The 14,653-nt window shown below is 37.8% G+C and overlaps 4 protein-coding genes and 2 long non-coding RNA genes across 9 annotated transcripts; 1 reads left to right on the top strand and 5 right to left on the bottom strand.

Annotated features, from left to right (window-relative positions):
- The first annotated feature begins 205 nt into the window (after nt 1-205).
- On the top strand, nt 206-2,305 carry LOC124350261. The gene is made up of 5 exons (XR_006920607.1): nt 206-275; nt 369-464; nt 536-655; nt 897-1,166; nt 1,974-2,305. It is a non-coding gene; the product is annotated as an uncharacterized LOC124350261 (long non-coding RNA).
- Nucleotides 2,306-2,552: 247 nt separating this feature from the next.
- On the bottom strand, nt 2,553-3,798 carry LOC124350292. The gene is made up of 4 exons (XR_006920679.1): nt 3,699-3,798; nt 3,489-3,635; nt 3,217-3,431; nt 2,553-2,825 (listed from the first exon to the last, which is right to left on the bottom strand). It is a non-coding gene; the product is annotated as an uncharacterized LOC124350292 (long non-coding RNA).
- Nucleotides 3,799-5,060: 1,262 nt separating this feature from the next.
- LOC124349518 (N-acetyltransferase ESCO2-like) lies at nt 5,061-7,707 on the bottom strand. The gene is made up of 5 exons (XM_046800194.1): nt 6,590-7,707; nt 6,206-6,532; nt 5,925-6,141; nt 5,691-5,864; nt 5,061-5,628 (listed from the first exon to the last, which is right to left on the bottom strand). The coding sequence occupies exons 1-5, from the start codon at nt 7,555-7,557 to the stop codon at nt 5,290-5,292; spliced, it is 2,025 nt and encodes a 674-aa protein (XP_046656150.1). The 5' UTR covers nt 7,558-7,707; the 3' UTR covers nt 5,061-5,289.
- An 80-nt stretch (nt 7,708-7,787) lies between these two features.
- On the bottom strand, nt 7,788-10,041 carry LOC124349611 (ankyrin repeat and SOCS box protein 3-like). 3 transcript variants are annotated; one of them, XM_046800362.1, is made up of 9 exons: nt 9,891-10,041; nt 9,543-9,695; nt 9,368-9,477; nt 9,152-9,312; nt 8,931-9,083; nt 8,710-8,871; nt 8,446-8,642; nt 8,232-8,376; nt 7,788-8,165 (listed from the first exon to the last, which is right to left on the bottom strand). In XM_046800362.1, exons 1-9 carry the CDS (start codon nt 9,949-9,951, stop codon nt 7,814-7,816), a joined length of 1,494 nt encoding a protein of 497 aa, XP_046656318.1. In that variant the 5' UTR covers nt 9,952-10,041; the 3' UTR covers nt 7,788-7,813. The 3 variants fall into 3 exon arrangements, with proteins under 3 accessions (XP_046656318.1, XP_046656317.1, XP_046656319.1); XM_046800361.1 differs by having other exon boundaries at nt 9,756-10,040; XM_046800363.1 differs by having other exon boundaries at nt 7,983-8,165; nt 8,237-8,376; nt 9,756-10,040.
- Nucleotides 10,042-10,271: 230 nt separating this feature from the next.
- Nucleotides 10,272-12,582, bottom strand: LOC124349794. Its single transcript, XM_046800640.1, has 9 exons — nt 12,374-12,582; nt 12,143-12,302; nt 11,900-12,064; nt 11,702-11,833; nt 11,231-11,629; nt 11,006-11,161; nt 10,862-10,931; nt 10,705-10,799; nt 10,272-10,637 (listed from the first exon to the last, which is right to left on the bottom strand). Exons 2-9 carry the CDS (start codon nt 12,207-12,209, stop codon nt 10,570-10,572), a joined length of 1,152 nt encoding a protein of 383 aa, XP_046656596.1. The 5' UTR covers nt 12,210-12,302; nt 12,374-12,582; the 3' UTR covers nt 10,272-10,569.
- A 585-nt stretch (nt 12,583-13,167) lies between these two features.
- LOC124349927 lies at nt 13,168-14,604 on the bottom strand. Of its 2 annotated transcripts, none has more exons than XM_046800868.1 (8): nt 14,462-14,604; nt 14,344-14,403; nt 14,162-14,287; nt 14,027-14,105; nt 13,845-13,981; nt 13,574-13,787; nt 13,406-13,488; nt 13,168-13,335 (listed from the first exon to the last, which is right to left on the bottom strand). In XM_046800868.1, the coding sequence occupies exons 1-8, from the start codon at nt 14,517-14,519 to the stop codon at nt 13,277-13,279; spliced, it is 816 nt and encodes a 271-aa protein (XP_046656824.1). In that variant the 5' UTR covers nt 14,520-14,604; the 3' UTR covers nt 13,168-13,276. The 2 variants fall into 2 exon arrangements, with proteins under 2 accessions (XP_046656824.1, XP_046656825.1); XM_046800869.1 differs by having other exon boundaries at nt 13,845-13,966; nt 14,462-14,596.
- Nucleotides 14,605-14,653: the final 49 nt, after the last annotated feature.

Raw genomic sequence — 14,653 nt, 5'->3', positions numbered from 1 at the left:
TGTTTTTGACTCTTTTTTTACGATTTTATAGCTTTATAAATACACAAGCAATGTGCAATCGGACTTAGAAAATTTTCAGACCGTTTATAGCTCATAGTTCACCCAATTGTCCACCAGGCTGCGCTGATCAGGTGCGACCACTGGCTTCAGCCGAGATAGCCGATTCCAACCATAAGTTATCCCACCATACTAATACTCCATGGTAATGTGCCTATGGCGGTTTGCTGTCAAAAGCTAAGCTATCTTGTCTTCGAAAATTACAAATGAATTCATAGGTAATATCGAGTAATTTTATCTTTAGCTTGTCGGTGATGTGTTCTATTCCGTGTGCATGTTGGATAACCATAATGTTTTCATCAAACTTACAGTCTGAGGAAACGTGAAAGTCGTGTCGTGCAGCCGACCGTCAACTATTTTGTTCAAACTCATTCTAGTCTACTGAATGTGCCGTCGAAATGATACTGGTAACTACCAACACTAGCTTTATTCCATGCTGAAACATATATATTCTTCATATTCTTCTCATGTTTATTAGAATTCATCTTAATTATTGGCTGTATCTATTGGACTTGCTAGATCACCAACCCCAGAATGGACCATTCTCTCATTCCATTTTCTAGAGAGCCTTGGATAACTGATCAATGGATTATCATGTGTAAGTTCACTTATCATGACTGAACTTTCTTTGTTCAAAAATTACAAGGACTATGCAGTCAACAAGATTCCTTGTTTGCTAACCCGTTGTCTGCCACCCTTGAATCTCCCTGTTTGTCAACAACCAAAAAAGAGGTTCATATTGTGATCATGCTATCATAAATGGTAGTTGTGTTTACATTCAATTTAGAGAAGTTGTCATCCTAATAGAAATTTTAACATTTATTTGGTTTCTTATTTAGATATAGATATTTTCTTACAGAGCACGCAGTTTCTTTGTGGAATCGTGTGGTCATGGCACGGATATTCTTGAGCCAACGCTGGCTTTTTTCCATGACCAACGTTCTGCTCCATCCTTATCTTCCCGACGTAAGCTCATCCAGCTTCTGCTTCATCGCTTCGTACACAAAAATCCAACTTTTCTTACTTCACTGACGAGTTTGAACACTTCAGTGGTCGCTTCCGTGCCGCTGCTACACACCTGCAGTCACTCACCACGGGATTATGCCCAGGTACCAGACAATTTACTTATTTTCGTAGATTATCTATTCTAATAGAATACTCACTTGTGTCTGTAATAATTCCGAAATCAGGCCCTACTTGCGCGCAAACGTATTGTTACTTAGACGTTTTTTTTCTAATGCTAGATGGCTTTTCGATAATTGTCAGCTGTTAAAACAGTCAGTTTCAGTTACTTTAAAATCTCTTTCAACATTTATCGGCAGCTGTTGTGTAGAAATTTTTTAGTGAAAACTGCCGATAACTATTCCCCCAAGAAAGCTCACTTGTTAGATTTTTAATAATGTGTTTTTTTTTTCTACTTCCGGTTTTCTTATTTCAGTCATTAGTTCAGTAAATCTTCATTTGACGAACCAAAGAACCACAAATTCGTGATCCTCGTCAAATTTGTGGTAAAGTTCATGTTGTTTTTTTTACGTTCTCGTACTTCCGGTTTTGAGAATTTTCCTGAACTATTGTTCACGATTTTGGCCAAATTTTGGATTTCGTTTAAATCACACATAATCGACCCCAAATTTCATGGAGATCACGAATATGTGGTTTAATTTGATGATAGCTCAATGGTTAAGGCGCTGTTGCTTACTTCCGGTATACTTCCGGAAAATGATTAAAAATCTAGCAAGTGAGCTTTATTCTGTTTACAGTTCTCAATATTACAAGCTTGATTTTAAGTTTAAAATATTGTATCTTTGAAATCTTTGAGCCAAAAAACCTGACTACTGAAACCTGACTGTTTCTATCTGTATTATGTAACTTTTATTGGCATTTCACTTAATAAGAATTGTTTTGTCTTTATTCAGGTAATGCAGAGGAGACGTCGAGAAGATGGACAGCAAAACATCTCCGTTATCTCCAAAATATCAGCGCAGATCATCATTTGTTGTTGGTATTATTTGTGTTTGTGTTAAGTTAACCCGTTGGCTGCCACGCCTTTGTTCTCCCCTAGCTCCTTAGCACGGGCCACGCTGTTTGGGCTCGTGGTTTTCATGCCGCTGGGTCGGAGAGTCGCACCAGCCCTAGATTCGCCGAAAGGCCCCGTTAGGCAATGCACCATAGTTCCCCCCTTGTCGATGCGGTGATGGATTCTAGAGGTTGTGCATTCCATCTTCTCCTGTCACCGTGTCAGCCCGGACTTGTCAGCAATGGCAAGTCCCACCTTGGTCATGGATCCTTCAGACATGGCGCGTAGAAAGTAGAGAGCAACCTACGAGTTGTATGGCGTGGCAGCCAACGGTTTAACTTAAGTGTATGTATGTGTATATGTATGTGATTGTAAAATGTGGTGGAATTGTGTGTGGAGGTGGGACAATAAAGCCATTCCTTTTAAAGATTTTTGTTTGCTGTGACTTATAACTTATAATAAAATCATGTTTAGCATTTGTCTTGCATATTTATTACAACTTTGAAGTTTTACATAAGTTATAATCTGAAGTGGCTGATCATCTCCAGACTCTTTAAATAAACTTCTATGAGGAACCAAACACTATCTGCAACTCCTATGGCACAGCAATTTCAGGAGAACACTAGCCCGGCTACTTCAGTTTTTTTCTTCAATCCTGTATCAGCTGCATAATCACATCTCTCAACTGGAAACAGGCTGCAAAACCACTGCACATCGAACAGCACAGGCATAGTTTAAGTATCACCAAGTCCTATGGGGAAAAAGGAATATTATTTTCCATGATCAAACTTAAGATGCAAAAGAAATCGTGTAAAACAAATGACATCAAGACATTTTTCCAGCAAATGAAATTTTAAATGAAGATTAAATCCCAGGAAAAGAGAATTCTGTACATTTAATTCTTAAGTATTAGAAAAAGTTTGCAATACAGAGTGGAAATTTTTGTTCTAATTTGATCAGAAGAAAGTTGTCAACTCAAAGGAAGCTGATCGCTATCTGATATCTTTCACGGAAACTTTTATTTGGAAGCAAGAAATAGTACCACTTATTTTCTACATCAGATCAGAGTTTACTTGTCAGTTGAATTTAAAAAAAAGACGCAAGACTTCCCAAGTAACAACCAATAAATTCAATCAACTTACCATTTCAAAAAGTCTTCCTGCAATGACACTTCAGGATAACACCAGCTTGATAAACTGCATGCAGCAGCTGCAGCTCAAGTTGACTCGATCACACCTTTCACCAGCTGGCTGCAACAAAACCACTGTGGCCAAAATGCCAGCCATGGAGCTCAGAATTTGTCGAGTTCTCACAATCTGCTACAGGTAAGTAACAGGATCTCCAACCTGAACACAAACTAATAAAATCTATAGCATTGTTGCAGAAAGATTGATAAACAAAATTACTCTACTACCTCTGTAGTATTTCTGCGTGAGATGAGACGTAAATCCGAACAGGTACAGCTAACAACGGACAACATTTCGGCAAAATGGAAAGTAGTTTCAGATTTCAGTCCACGTGATCGATTATTTGGCCGAGTGGAAATTATATGCCAGATTGTCTGTAAATTCACACAGCAACGTCTAGGATTAATTACATTTGAGAAATCCAAACTAGAATTTACCATTCAATTTCAATGCTGAAAATGTAGATCGACACACCGCAATTCCGTAACGAATCTGGAATACCTTTTCACTTGAGCGTTTCGGAACAAAATGACGAAAATATCGTCCTCTGTCAAATACACTCGCGTCATCTGGCGGCAAGGGGATAACTTGATTTTAGCCACCTACTGACGGAGCCAAAAGATTCCTCCACGATTACCACGTTTGACTGTACGGAAAGGAATCAAGGATGGATGGATAGATTGTCGCCTTGTCGGACATTTGAGACATTTAAAATTCAATGGAGTTCTACTGTCGGACATGAAAACAGTTTTAAAATTGTTGGAGTTCTATTGTCGGACATTTAAAATATTTAAAATTCAATGTAGTTCTATTCTTGATCATGAAAATAATTAAAGAATTTATTAAAGAATTTATTAAAGAATTTATTGAAGTTCTATTGTCGCGTAGTGGAATTCTACTGTCGTGCTGGAGTTCTTTTGTCGGGTATTTTTTATAATATTTAAAAAACCTAATGTAAAAGAAAAATTTCTTTGTATGCGACAGTAGAACTCCAAAGACATAAGAACTCCTTTTTTAAAAGTGTTAAAAATCGGTTTGGAAATAAAGTGCTTACTGTTACTCTTACTGCTTACGAATTCTACCAACCTTAATAAATGCTCCTTAATCCCTAAAAGGATATATAATGTCTACGATTCATAAATCAAGCCACTTCTTTAGCACACCTTCTTAGCTTCATTGATGCTCCGGTTTCGGTAAACTATCTTTTTGTAGACTTTTTATGCAGAAAGAAAAATAAAAAATCAAGAAACAGGAAGTTGTTTGGGATTTGGGTTTTGACTTTTATCGTCACGTAGGTAAAATTTGACCGGGCCTGTGTAAAATAGGACTTGAATGTCGCATTTTTAAGGCATTAAAGGCTTCAGGGCCCCTGCAGAAATGTAGATGGGTCGAATCTAACAACACATTTGCTTGACTTAATGCCGATGACAAAGGTGGAATGGTGGATGCCCTGTTTTTTCAAGTTGACAATTGAAAACGAGAGAATACTACAGCGGATGGGGGGGGGGGCACAATGCTTGTTCTTGCTTATTGCTGATCCTCCGACAATTTTTTTAAAACTTTCTATTATGGTTATTCTTTGAGACTAAATTAACGACCGAACAAGAACGCGTGATGTTTTCTTGAAAACGTATCTGAACTACTCTATACTGCACGTTGTAAACAGCTTTATTAGAGTCTAAATAATATATCGAGGATCCAGTGTGCTGATTAAGTTTCAAATTTAATTATACAGGCAAACTGACAAATTGCGATGACATGGGCCCAACACAGCAAGAGGGAATTTCAGTGAATCCTCATTAATTAAAATTATTTTATTTTGTTCGTACGAATCACACCTTTTAAAAATACTACTAGTCACATTGCTTGGAATTCAGACACAGAGTAAAAGCCGGGATATGCGATGACAGTACGAATGTAAACGCGGAAGTAAAAACAGACGCTAGAAAATTACACAAAAATTTGGACTGTGTGAAAATCGCTGAAAAAATTTGGAAATTATAGTAAAACCAAAGCGCCAGTCGAGTATTACATGTTATAAACAAGAAAGTCTTGCCGCTTGGTATAATTTTTAGCAAACGCCAATCCATTTTCAGTAGGGTCTGAAAAGGCAAGCTCATCAATGGATATAATTTTACCGTAAATGAATTCTGTCCTCATGGCGTCCAGTAGTCGAGAAGCTGTTTTACGACGACGAAAAGTTGGAAGTGTCCAAATGCGACTGACACCACAAAGCGATGGAACAGGATCCGATGAGCAGCATTTCCCGGATGAAGTTGTACTACTCGGTATCATACGATATCCCTGAGATAAACTATGGGCGACGAGAACACCAACAATTTTTTTCTCGGCAATGTATAAGTATACCTAAATGAATTCCATCAATTAAACGAAATATTTACAAATATTAACACAACCAAATTAAATACTTTGGTAGCTTCAGGGTTGCGAATTCCAATCTCAGAAAAGCCAAGTTCATTATCCACGACTTTAGAAAGAACGCTCTCAATCTTCTTCCAAGAATGAGCTGCGTCACCGTGATGGACAGCTATTACGTAACCCTCCGAATTAAAACGACGAACTACTCTTTCCTTTTTCCAGCCCTAAGAGAAAAAAGAATATAGAAATCTATGACGATAAAATTTAGAAATCCATATCCTTACAGAGAATTTGAGTGTGTCATTGACTATATCGTGCATTTTGGCGTGAATCAACTCGTCCTCGGGATCTTTTACGTGATACACCATAAGACATTCCGAACATTGAACAGCGCCATATTTCTTCTGACCGGCATCTAGTATCATCTGATTCTCGCCGTCGTTTAGTGCACGCATCCACTGTGACTTGGGGTTCACTTTTTTGACGAAACGATTTTCAGTTCTGAAATAATACAAAATGATTATAAATACATGATTTGTGCCAAAATATTTCTTTTAAAACTCACGCTGGCTGCGAAGAATTGGCTGTATTCTTGCAAAATAGTGGGAAGAGTTTGTTTGATACAGCATTTTCTTTTTCGTCCACCTGTGGTTCTGGTGTCTCCATATCTTTCTCATTTGATTCATCTTCAGACAATCCATTCAATATATCCTGGATATTAGAGGAAATATCCATTGATTCTGCAGTGTCATCATCCCAATCTTGGTTCAGCGTGTTAATTTTATCTTCTACTGCAGTAACTTCAGTGGTTATCTTAATAAACTGAGACTTGCAAGGTGATTTCCGCGGTGATTTGCGAATCGGAGTAACTGGTTTATCATGAATTTGCAATCTAAAATTGTGAAAGGTTAGCATGAATAATTGATGAAAAAACATTTACTGAAATTACTTTAAGTTGTCGTTGACGGAAACGGTTACTACACGACAAGAAGTCTCTTCTTCAGTACCCCGTGATTTAAAAAATTTTCTTTCTCGTGTCTCTTTACGATAACGCTGATTCCAGTTTCGAGTGATAACTTTAGGAGATATGACGATTTGTTTCTTCTCTTTAGCCAAACGTGAAGTTGGGCCAACAGATTTAGGCGATGAAACTTGTTGAGCCAAGAGGGGTTTTACTGGTACAGACAGCTTTAACTCCTCAATTCTTTCAGCGATTGGAGTGTTCTGGACATTAGATGCAATACACAATTCTTCACTAGATGGTAAAGTTCTGTTCAAAGGATCAAGAGGGTTTCTGGTGATGCCTTCAGCTTTGGGTTTTTTCAAATCACTAAAGGAAATGGACAAGCTTGGTTTAACTCTCTTCTCTGGCCAACGGATTCTATGGGAAACTCCTGAGTTAATCTGTCCAGCATTTTTTTTCTTGGTTCTTGCTGACTTCGACATTGTAATAAACGATGTTTTTGGTGATGTTTTCTGTCTTTTTGCAGCATTGGCTGGAACTGAAGGCTCTTTTTCTGATTTCCCACTTTTGGTATTTGGGCTTGCATCAACCTCATCTTCAATTAAACGTCTCTTGGCTTTAATACCTGCATAAGCATTGCTTGCAATAATAAAAGCTTTGTTACTATTGCTTGGTGTATCTTGCATAATTCCTTGCGATGGAGTAGATGTCTGTTTCATACAACGAGGTGACTGTCTGCAAGGTGACTCTCCAGAAGATGTGATAGGTGTCATCATGGCTGCTTGAACTGGTGAATCTAATAGCTGAAGAGGAGACATAGACAATTCACTGATATCGGTCGGTCTGTTAACCAAGAAAGCAGGTGAATTCATAATCTTCCTGCATGCTACACTTTTGGGTGTTGTAAGTCGACTGAGATGAGTTCGTCTAAATTCTGGGCTTGGAGTATTCATGATTGTCGTCCTTGAGAATACGTAGCCGTTTGTGATTGTTTTCCTGGAAGTTTTACTTTTAATCGGAACACTAAAAGGTCTGAGCTGCTTAAAGAATGATTGGAAAGCAATTTGCAACACGAGAGTGACGATACTGTAAGTCCCTTGTCTCTCCTCAGACAAAAGTATCTTTTAGGAGGATAGGTTTTGGCGCGAAGTGGACAGAGTTGCCAGATAGTAACCCAAACGGATACAGTTTTAAAACATTTATTTTTGTTTAGAAATTCACTTCCTTAAAACAAAGATAATTAACAAGGGAATTAGGAAGAGGCAAATTTAATTCTGGAATAGGAAATGAGGTTCGACGGAATTTCAACCCGGAATGGATCGCTTTGCGGCACAGCTGTTTGAGAGTTTTTACATTTCCTGCTACAGAAAATCCAGCCTCATTTAATGCAGCAAAAGCTTTAGCGTGAAAAGGGTGAACCACTTCGGTATCTACGACAATACGACATGTTTCTTTCATAAGGACGTCGTAGTCTACAACATATCCGAGGTGTAGTATTTGTTGAAACGCACAGGGATTAATTCGCAGTGCAAGCCGCATCACTTTCGATAATTCCTCTGGCCTAAAATTAACATTAACAAAAAAAAATTATCTTTATTTCAAATTGCTCAGTAAATGTAATCGTTACGTCACTCGAAGAACATTGCAATCTTGAACGAGGAAATGTAGTGCATCAAGAACTTTTTCTGGAAATTCTTCCCAATTAGCTAAAGCTAATAGCGCGAACAATGGCGGCACAAACCCAGTTTGAATAGCGTTCGCATTAGAGGAACCTTCAATCATAAAAAACAAAAACCCCAAATAATTAGAAAACTAAAATCTACCTAATCTTGAATAATAACCTTTTCTGACAAGAAGCTTTACGGTTTCAAGAGATACGTCATCAAATGGCGAATACGAAAGCACGAAACTTAGTGGAGTAAGCCATTTGTAACCCAGGCCACGAAGCTCATTTCCACCGACGTTGTTGAAATTCATTGGAAATGAGAAAAAATCCGGTTTTAGTCCTTCTTCCATCAGAACTTCAATAAGGTCCCATCTGCTTTTCGAAAAAATCAAGAATAAATAGAAAACTAAAAATATAAAGCATTAGAAAGAATCCATACCGCCCGTAGGTGACAGCCAGAACAAAAATGTTAACCGATTCAATGTCTCTAGAACTCCAACTCAACCCCGACAATGTGCGGTGAGTGTGACCATGCTGATTAAAAGCACACGATTGTTCAATCAAGGTGTAATCTGTTATCCCAAGCAGATATCTCAGTACCCTAAAAGATTTTAAAAAGATTCTTATTTTTTTGTTTTTTGATTAATTAAAATAACTCACATGTTGTGATTTCCAATGACAGCCAAATGGACTGCCATTACACCATCATTGGCTTTCAAATTTGGGTTTGCACCATGGTCAGCAAGTTGTTTAACACATTCCAAACAGCCTGACTGGGCTGCTAGCATGATAGTTGTGGCACCATCATGTGCCCTTTGAAATATTACACCATTTAAAAAATTGGATGAAGTGTTTTCTCATTTTAAAAAAACTATTTTTACCTCAAATTAATTAATGATGGTGGAGTATTTTGTAAAAGGAGTTTCACCACTTGACAGCTGTGACTTTGGGCACCACAAAATAGAGGAGTTCTTCCATGAGAATCTTGTACAGTTTTGTCAGCTTCATTATCAAGCAGTACTTCAACAACTGAGAAATGTCCCTATAATGGAGACTTTAAAAGGTGAACAATAGAAATTCATTTGAACATATTTTACCTGTATGGCAGCTTCATGAAGTGGGGTGTAATCTCCATAGTCTGTGAGATTTACATTGGCTCCATTTGTAATCAAAAGGTTAGTCATTTCTTTGAATCCTTTAGATGCAGCTGAAAGTATATAAATTATTAACATTCAAGTAAATAAGGAAATAAGGGTTTTAAAGAATTCTAACCACGATGAAGAGGTGAAACATCTTCATTATTTGGAAGGTTGACAAGACCACCTGCTTCTAACAGTATTTCAGCTGCCTCAAGAGAATTGTTATCTGCAGCAATCCACAGGGCAGTTTGGCCCTCAAAGGTGTAGGCATTTATGTGAGTGTTACCTACCAGAACCCTATATTAGCTACAGTTTTAAAACATATTAATTCACTGGACTGTATTACTATGAGTCACAAGAAATTTGAGACATTCGACATGACCCCAACAGGCAGCTTCGTGAATAGGTCTCCATCCACGATTATCTTGTGATTCAATGGATTTTCCTTGGCCAACAAGTCGTTTCAGTGTTACTAAATCACCTGTACGTGCAGCTAGAGCTACTGATGAAGACGAATCTGGATAGCTTTCAGTGAAATCCATTTCAGAAAGCCTAATTTCAGATTGATTTTGTTCGAAATCGTGCGATCTATCCCATGGCTATCACTCTGTTTACATCTAGTCAGCGACACCTATCATCAGTTATTGCTACCTTTACTAATATAAACGGAATTGGTTTTTCTTTGAAGAGCGGTTAATTTAATAATAGTGAAAAGAATATAAATACATATACATTACAAATCGAGTACAACGTATAAACAATAATTTTTTGAAGTTTTCGTTACAAACTTGTTTGAGCACTGAGCAGTCGTTACTCGTTATTCACCAATCATTAGTAAAAATTAAATTAATTTACAGAACAATTTGGACGTATTTGAGTGTAATTGTCTGCCTCGGTAGAAGAAATAATATTTTGTTTGTTTCGTACTCTCGTCCAACACGAAAAATTGGGACGGATATCAGCATGTTTCATGTGTAACTAAAATCGCTAGAATTCTGGAACTCATGAGCATTATCACGTAAAATCGCTTTTTTTTATAAATACAAATATGAAACGGTAAATATTGCTAAGGCAATCCAAAATCTTAATTAGAAACTGTTGACTTATCGCAATCAATTTCTTTACTCTGTTCGCTTCTAGAGAGCTTGAGGGGGAAATATTTATTTTTGAAGGAGAAGATGACTAACAACGAGTGTTAGAACCAAGGATGAAAATGTCGCATAATTTCCTAAAGAAACAAAAGCAAATTGAAACACGGGAAATCGCAATTATAGTTATATAAATAAAGGTCATACCTGAAGCGGAGTTGGAACGTTGTACCAGTCTGTTGGCGTCAAATGAATTACAAAAATCAGTCAATCGGCAGGACATCCCCAGTGTGCCGTTTGTTCTGTTGATGAAAACATCAGTTTTAGACAGTAAAAAAAAAACAAGTAAATAAAGCGTAAATACCTTGAAATCACGTTTTGGTCGTCAGACGACGAAGCCGCTCTACAGCCCCTCGTCACCATTATTTTGGTCTCTGTGTAGATGAAATACGAATACACAATTTAATAGGCTTACTTATAATTAATTTATCGGTTTAAAATTCAGTACCTGTCGAGTTAGATGTTGAATTATGAGTCCTGACGGTCTTTCTTTCCACGTAGCAAGATTCCTTCGGTTGGCACATCAACACTTTAGCCACTTTTGATGGGTTCACCATGCAGTCGTCCTTTTGACCCGTTCCCTTGCATTCATAGCACCTCAATCCTGTAGAAGAAATTAAATGTAAATGTCGATCACACAACGATTAGTCGTCAGAATAAATTCTACACTTACGTCCATCGCCGGAATTGCACAAATCCTTTGTGCAAAGTTGAGCATAAACATATTCCGATTCGTTTGCGCCACTCTTCCTGCTGATTGACGCCAGAGAAATTCCTTCGATGAAATCGAGCGATTTGCAACCGCGTTGAATGACGACACGTGTAGTGATTTCTCTAGTCACTCTCGTTAATGATGCAGGAGTGCTGCTATCGATGGACAAAGGCGACGCATCCGTTGTCATGGGATTCTCAGTAGAGGATGAAATAATAAATTCAGTGGATGTGCTGAAAGAAAGCGGATCAGTGGTGGACGATGACGTCAAGGAAGAATTTTGCGTGCTCGCAATTACAATATCCGTTTCGTTCGTTTTATCGACGGACTTGGTAACATTAGAACTTCCTGCGGTTGAATCTAATTATTGCCAAAAAATCCAATGCTATTTAGTAGAGTATCACGAAAGTTGAAACCACTAAAATGTTATACCTATTTGCACTTCTTTCCTGACGACGCTGCAGAACATGTTTTTCTCTGCACAAGTCACTTTTTTTGAACTCGTAGCTGGACTGATTGCACAAAGTTCGTTGTCCGCACCTTCGCATGAATAGCACTGCAGTCCTTGATTAATAAAGAAAAAAATTAGGTGAAGTCCTGACACAAATAAAAATGTGCAAATAAACTTACTGCTGTTTTTGTTGACATAGTAGTTTCTGCCAAAGCCACCAACGGGAAGAATAATAGGCACGGGGACAATGAACGGTATACTGGGTTTTGGTATACTAGGTCTTGGTACGGAAACCTTAATTGGTTTTGGTGCCTTGAAGCCACCAATTTTAATTCCTTTGGCATCTGGAGAGATTTTTTTTTAAAAAGGTGTAATAACTCTTGGCCGTTTTGTTGGTACAACGTTTCAAACGTATGACTCACCCGTATGGCAGCTGTACATCACCAACACGCCGATTGCAAGTAAAACATTGAAAGCTATTGTTTTCATTTTGAAATGATGTTTTTAATAATGTTGAATCACTCGACCTAGATTCCTGTTTTAAAATTGAGGGCGGCCTACAACACGATCACAGCAACAGCTCTAGTATAGAAAAGACAAAAATAAGTACGTTGTATAGCAGCTACAAGTAGTAAAACTAAAAATATACATACGGTGTTCGAATTCAGCAGTCGCAAAGTCACAGTACAATGTAAAATGTTTGTCAAAAAGTTCACGTCTGCACGTCTGTTTCAATCCAAATACACACCAGCAAAAACAAGAGAAATCTTCACAAGACCACTCACTGCTAAAGAATGAAGCTTTCTAAAACTTATACGTGTCTGACAGTTGGTACCAGTGCCATATATTGCCCGGCTAGACCCTGCGTCAACATTGCCCCAGGCTACAATTGAAAAAAACCTGGGAAAAACCCTTTTTCCTATTAACGTCACGAACACCTCCAGCATAGCCGTTTAAGCTACTCCAAGGATTTTACGATGTAAAAACATTTGACGTTTGAGCATTGCTGGCGAATGCGGCAAAAGGAAAAGATCTCCTGGTTGTAAAATTCCCGTTATGTTGCAATGCTGGGGCTTGGGGAACTTTCTATCTTAAGATTTCTTTCCTGAAAAAAAGGCGGCTACTAAATCAAATTGAGCACAGGATACGGGATACCATTGACCACGAAAGGAGCGCGGGGAAATACTTGAAAACACACAGTAAAATCCGGCATAACTATTTTGAATAATAATTCATTGATAGAGAAAAATGAAAGGGGAATTTAAAACTACAATGAATAACCTTCAAACACTAACCCAAATATTCAAATTGTCAAGGTGTACTAGTAAGGTAAGCATAGTAAGCTAGTTGACCTTGCAATCCCTATGAGAAGAGTCCATTGTTTTGAAACGTACCAAGTGCGCATTTGATTATGACGCAACGTGAAAGAATAATAGACGCAACGATGAAAGTTAACCAAATTGGTATTATCAACAGCGCCAGAAATCCCATCCTTAAACAAAAATTCTTACGAATAACAATAAACTGATTTCAGACCGACGTTGTTGCGAAAAGTGTCAAAAGAGAAGAGTAAACAGGAAGGCCAGGCCGACAATTGTTAGCGATACGCGCAACTCTAAAATAGGAAAATTGAATTATTGCCAGATGACTGATGGCCAATCTAGTTAACGTGTACATGTCACTACCTGAAGTAGAATCGAGGGTTAAGGCGTTCATCCTGTTGCAATAATCGCCAATACGACAAATCGCTGTGATGGAATGATTTGATCTAAGAAGAAAAATGGAATAAATTAAGATTTAAAATAAACCGGACCTGGTTTCAAGATTTAGTATTTAGTAAATGATTGCCTTACCTGTATTTCCTTACATTAACGACACCAGACTGGATACAACCTCTAGAAACCCATTGGTTCTCCAGATCCCGTGACGTGGAATTATCTGCCATCGTAAATCGTTTCACATAACAAGCTTCATTCGCCTGACAGATGACTTGTTTCGCTACGGCTAATGGATTCACCATGCACTTGTCGTGAATACCCGTTCCATTACACTTGTAACATTTGAGACCTGAAAAATTTAAAAAATTCAAATAAAATGTTAACATTGAATTCAAAGTTTTCTTACGTCCGTCGCCTTGATTGCACAAATCATCTGCACAGAAATGTGTCGTCAAATAAGATGAAGTATGGTTTACGGAAACAGGTGATTTGCAGCCTCGCCAAATGGACACTCGTGCCAACGACATACTATCGTTATCGAAACTTTTTTTAAATACTTATGAATTCAAACTATGTGTAGACGTATACTTATTCGGTGCGGAAATAAATTCCGTCGTTTTTGTATTAGAAGATTTGACTCCGCCGGATTTGTTGAAATCAGTAGTGGCTAGCCAAAGCAAATTTGATTACAGAGAAAATTAATTAATGGGTTGATATTCTTACCAGGCAATTCTTTGCGTTGTACACTGCATAGTTCCCCTTTTGGACAAATTATTTCCCTGGCATAAACTACCGGATTGATTGCACACAAATGGGCGTCATCGCACGAGTAGCACTTCAATACCGGTACTAAACGATTATCAAACAATTTTAGATGGTAGTCACTTTAATCATAGAGAATTTACCTGTTTTTCTGGAACGAGGTGTAGTAGGAAATCTAATACGTCCTCCACCTTTTCGGGCAGCTGAAAAACGACAATTTCTTAAATCTTGTCACCAATTTTAACAATACAAAATTTTTACCTGAAGATTCGATAATGGACGCGATTACAAAGAGCAGAAACAAAAAATTCGTTCGCATTCTTGAGACACCAACTTACTGATAGTTCGAATATGGCGTGAATAAAAAGGAAAACTAGCTAGTATTTCTTTTGAATGCGGTTGCGTATTCTTTATATGAATAAACGTTTGCAGCTCCATGTCACGTTAAACAAC

Source organism: Daphnia pulicaria, chromosome 7 (genome assembly GCF_021234035.1).
Source record: "Daphnia pulicaria isolate SC F1-1A chromosome 7, SC_F0-13Bv2, whole genome shotgun sequence".
Taxonomy (NCBI): Eukaryota; Metazoa; Arthropoda; class Branchiopoda; order Diplostraca; family Daphniidae; genus Daphnia; species Daphnia pulicaria.
Note: the sequence above shows the minus strand (reverse complement) of the source record. Positions and strands in the feature narration are given on the sequence as shown.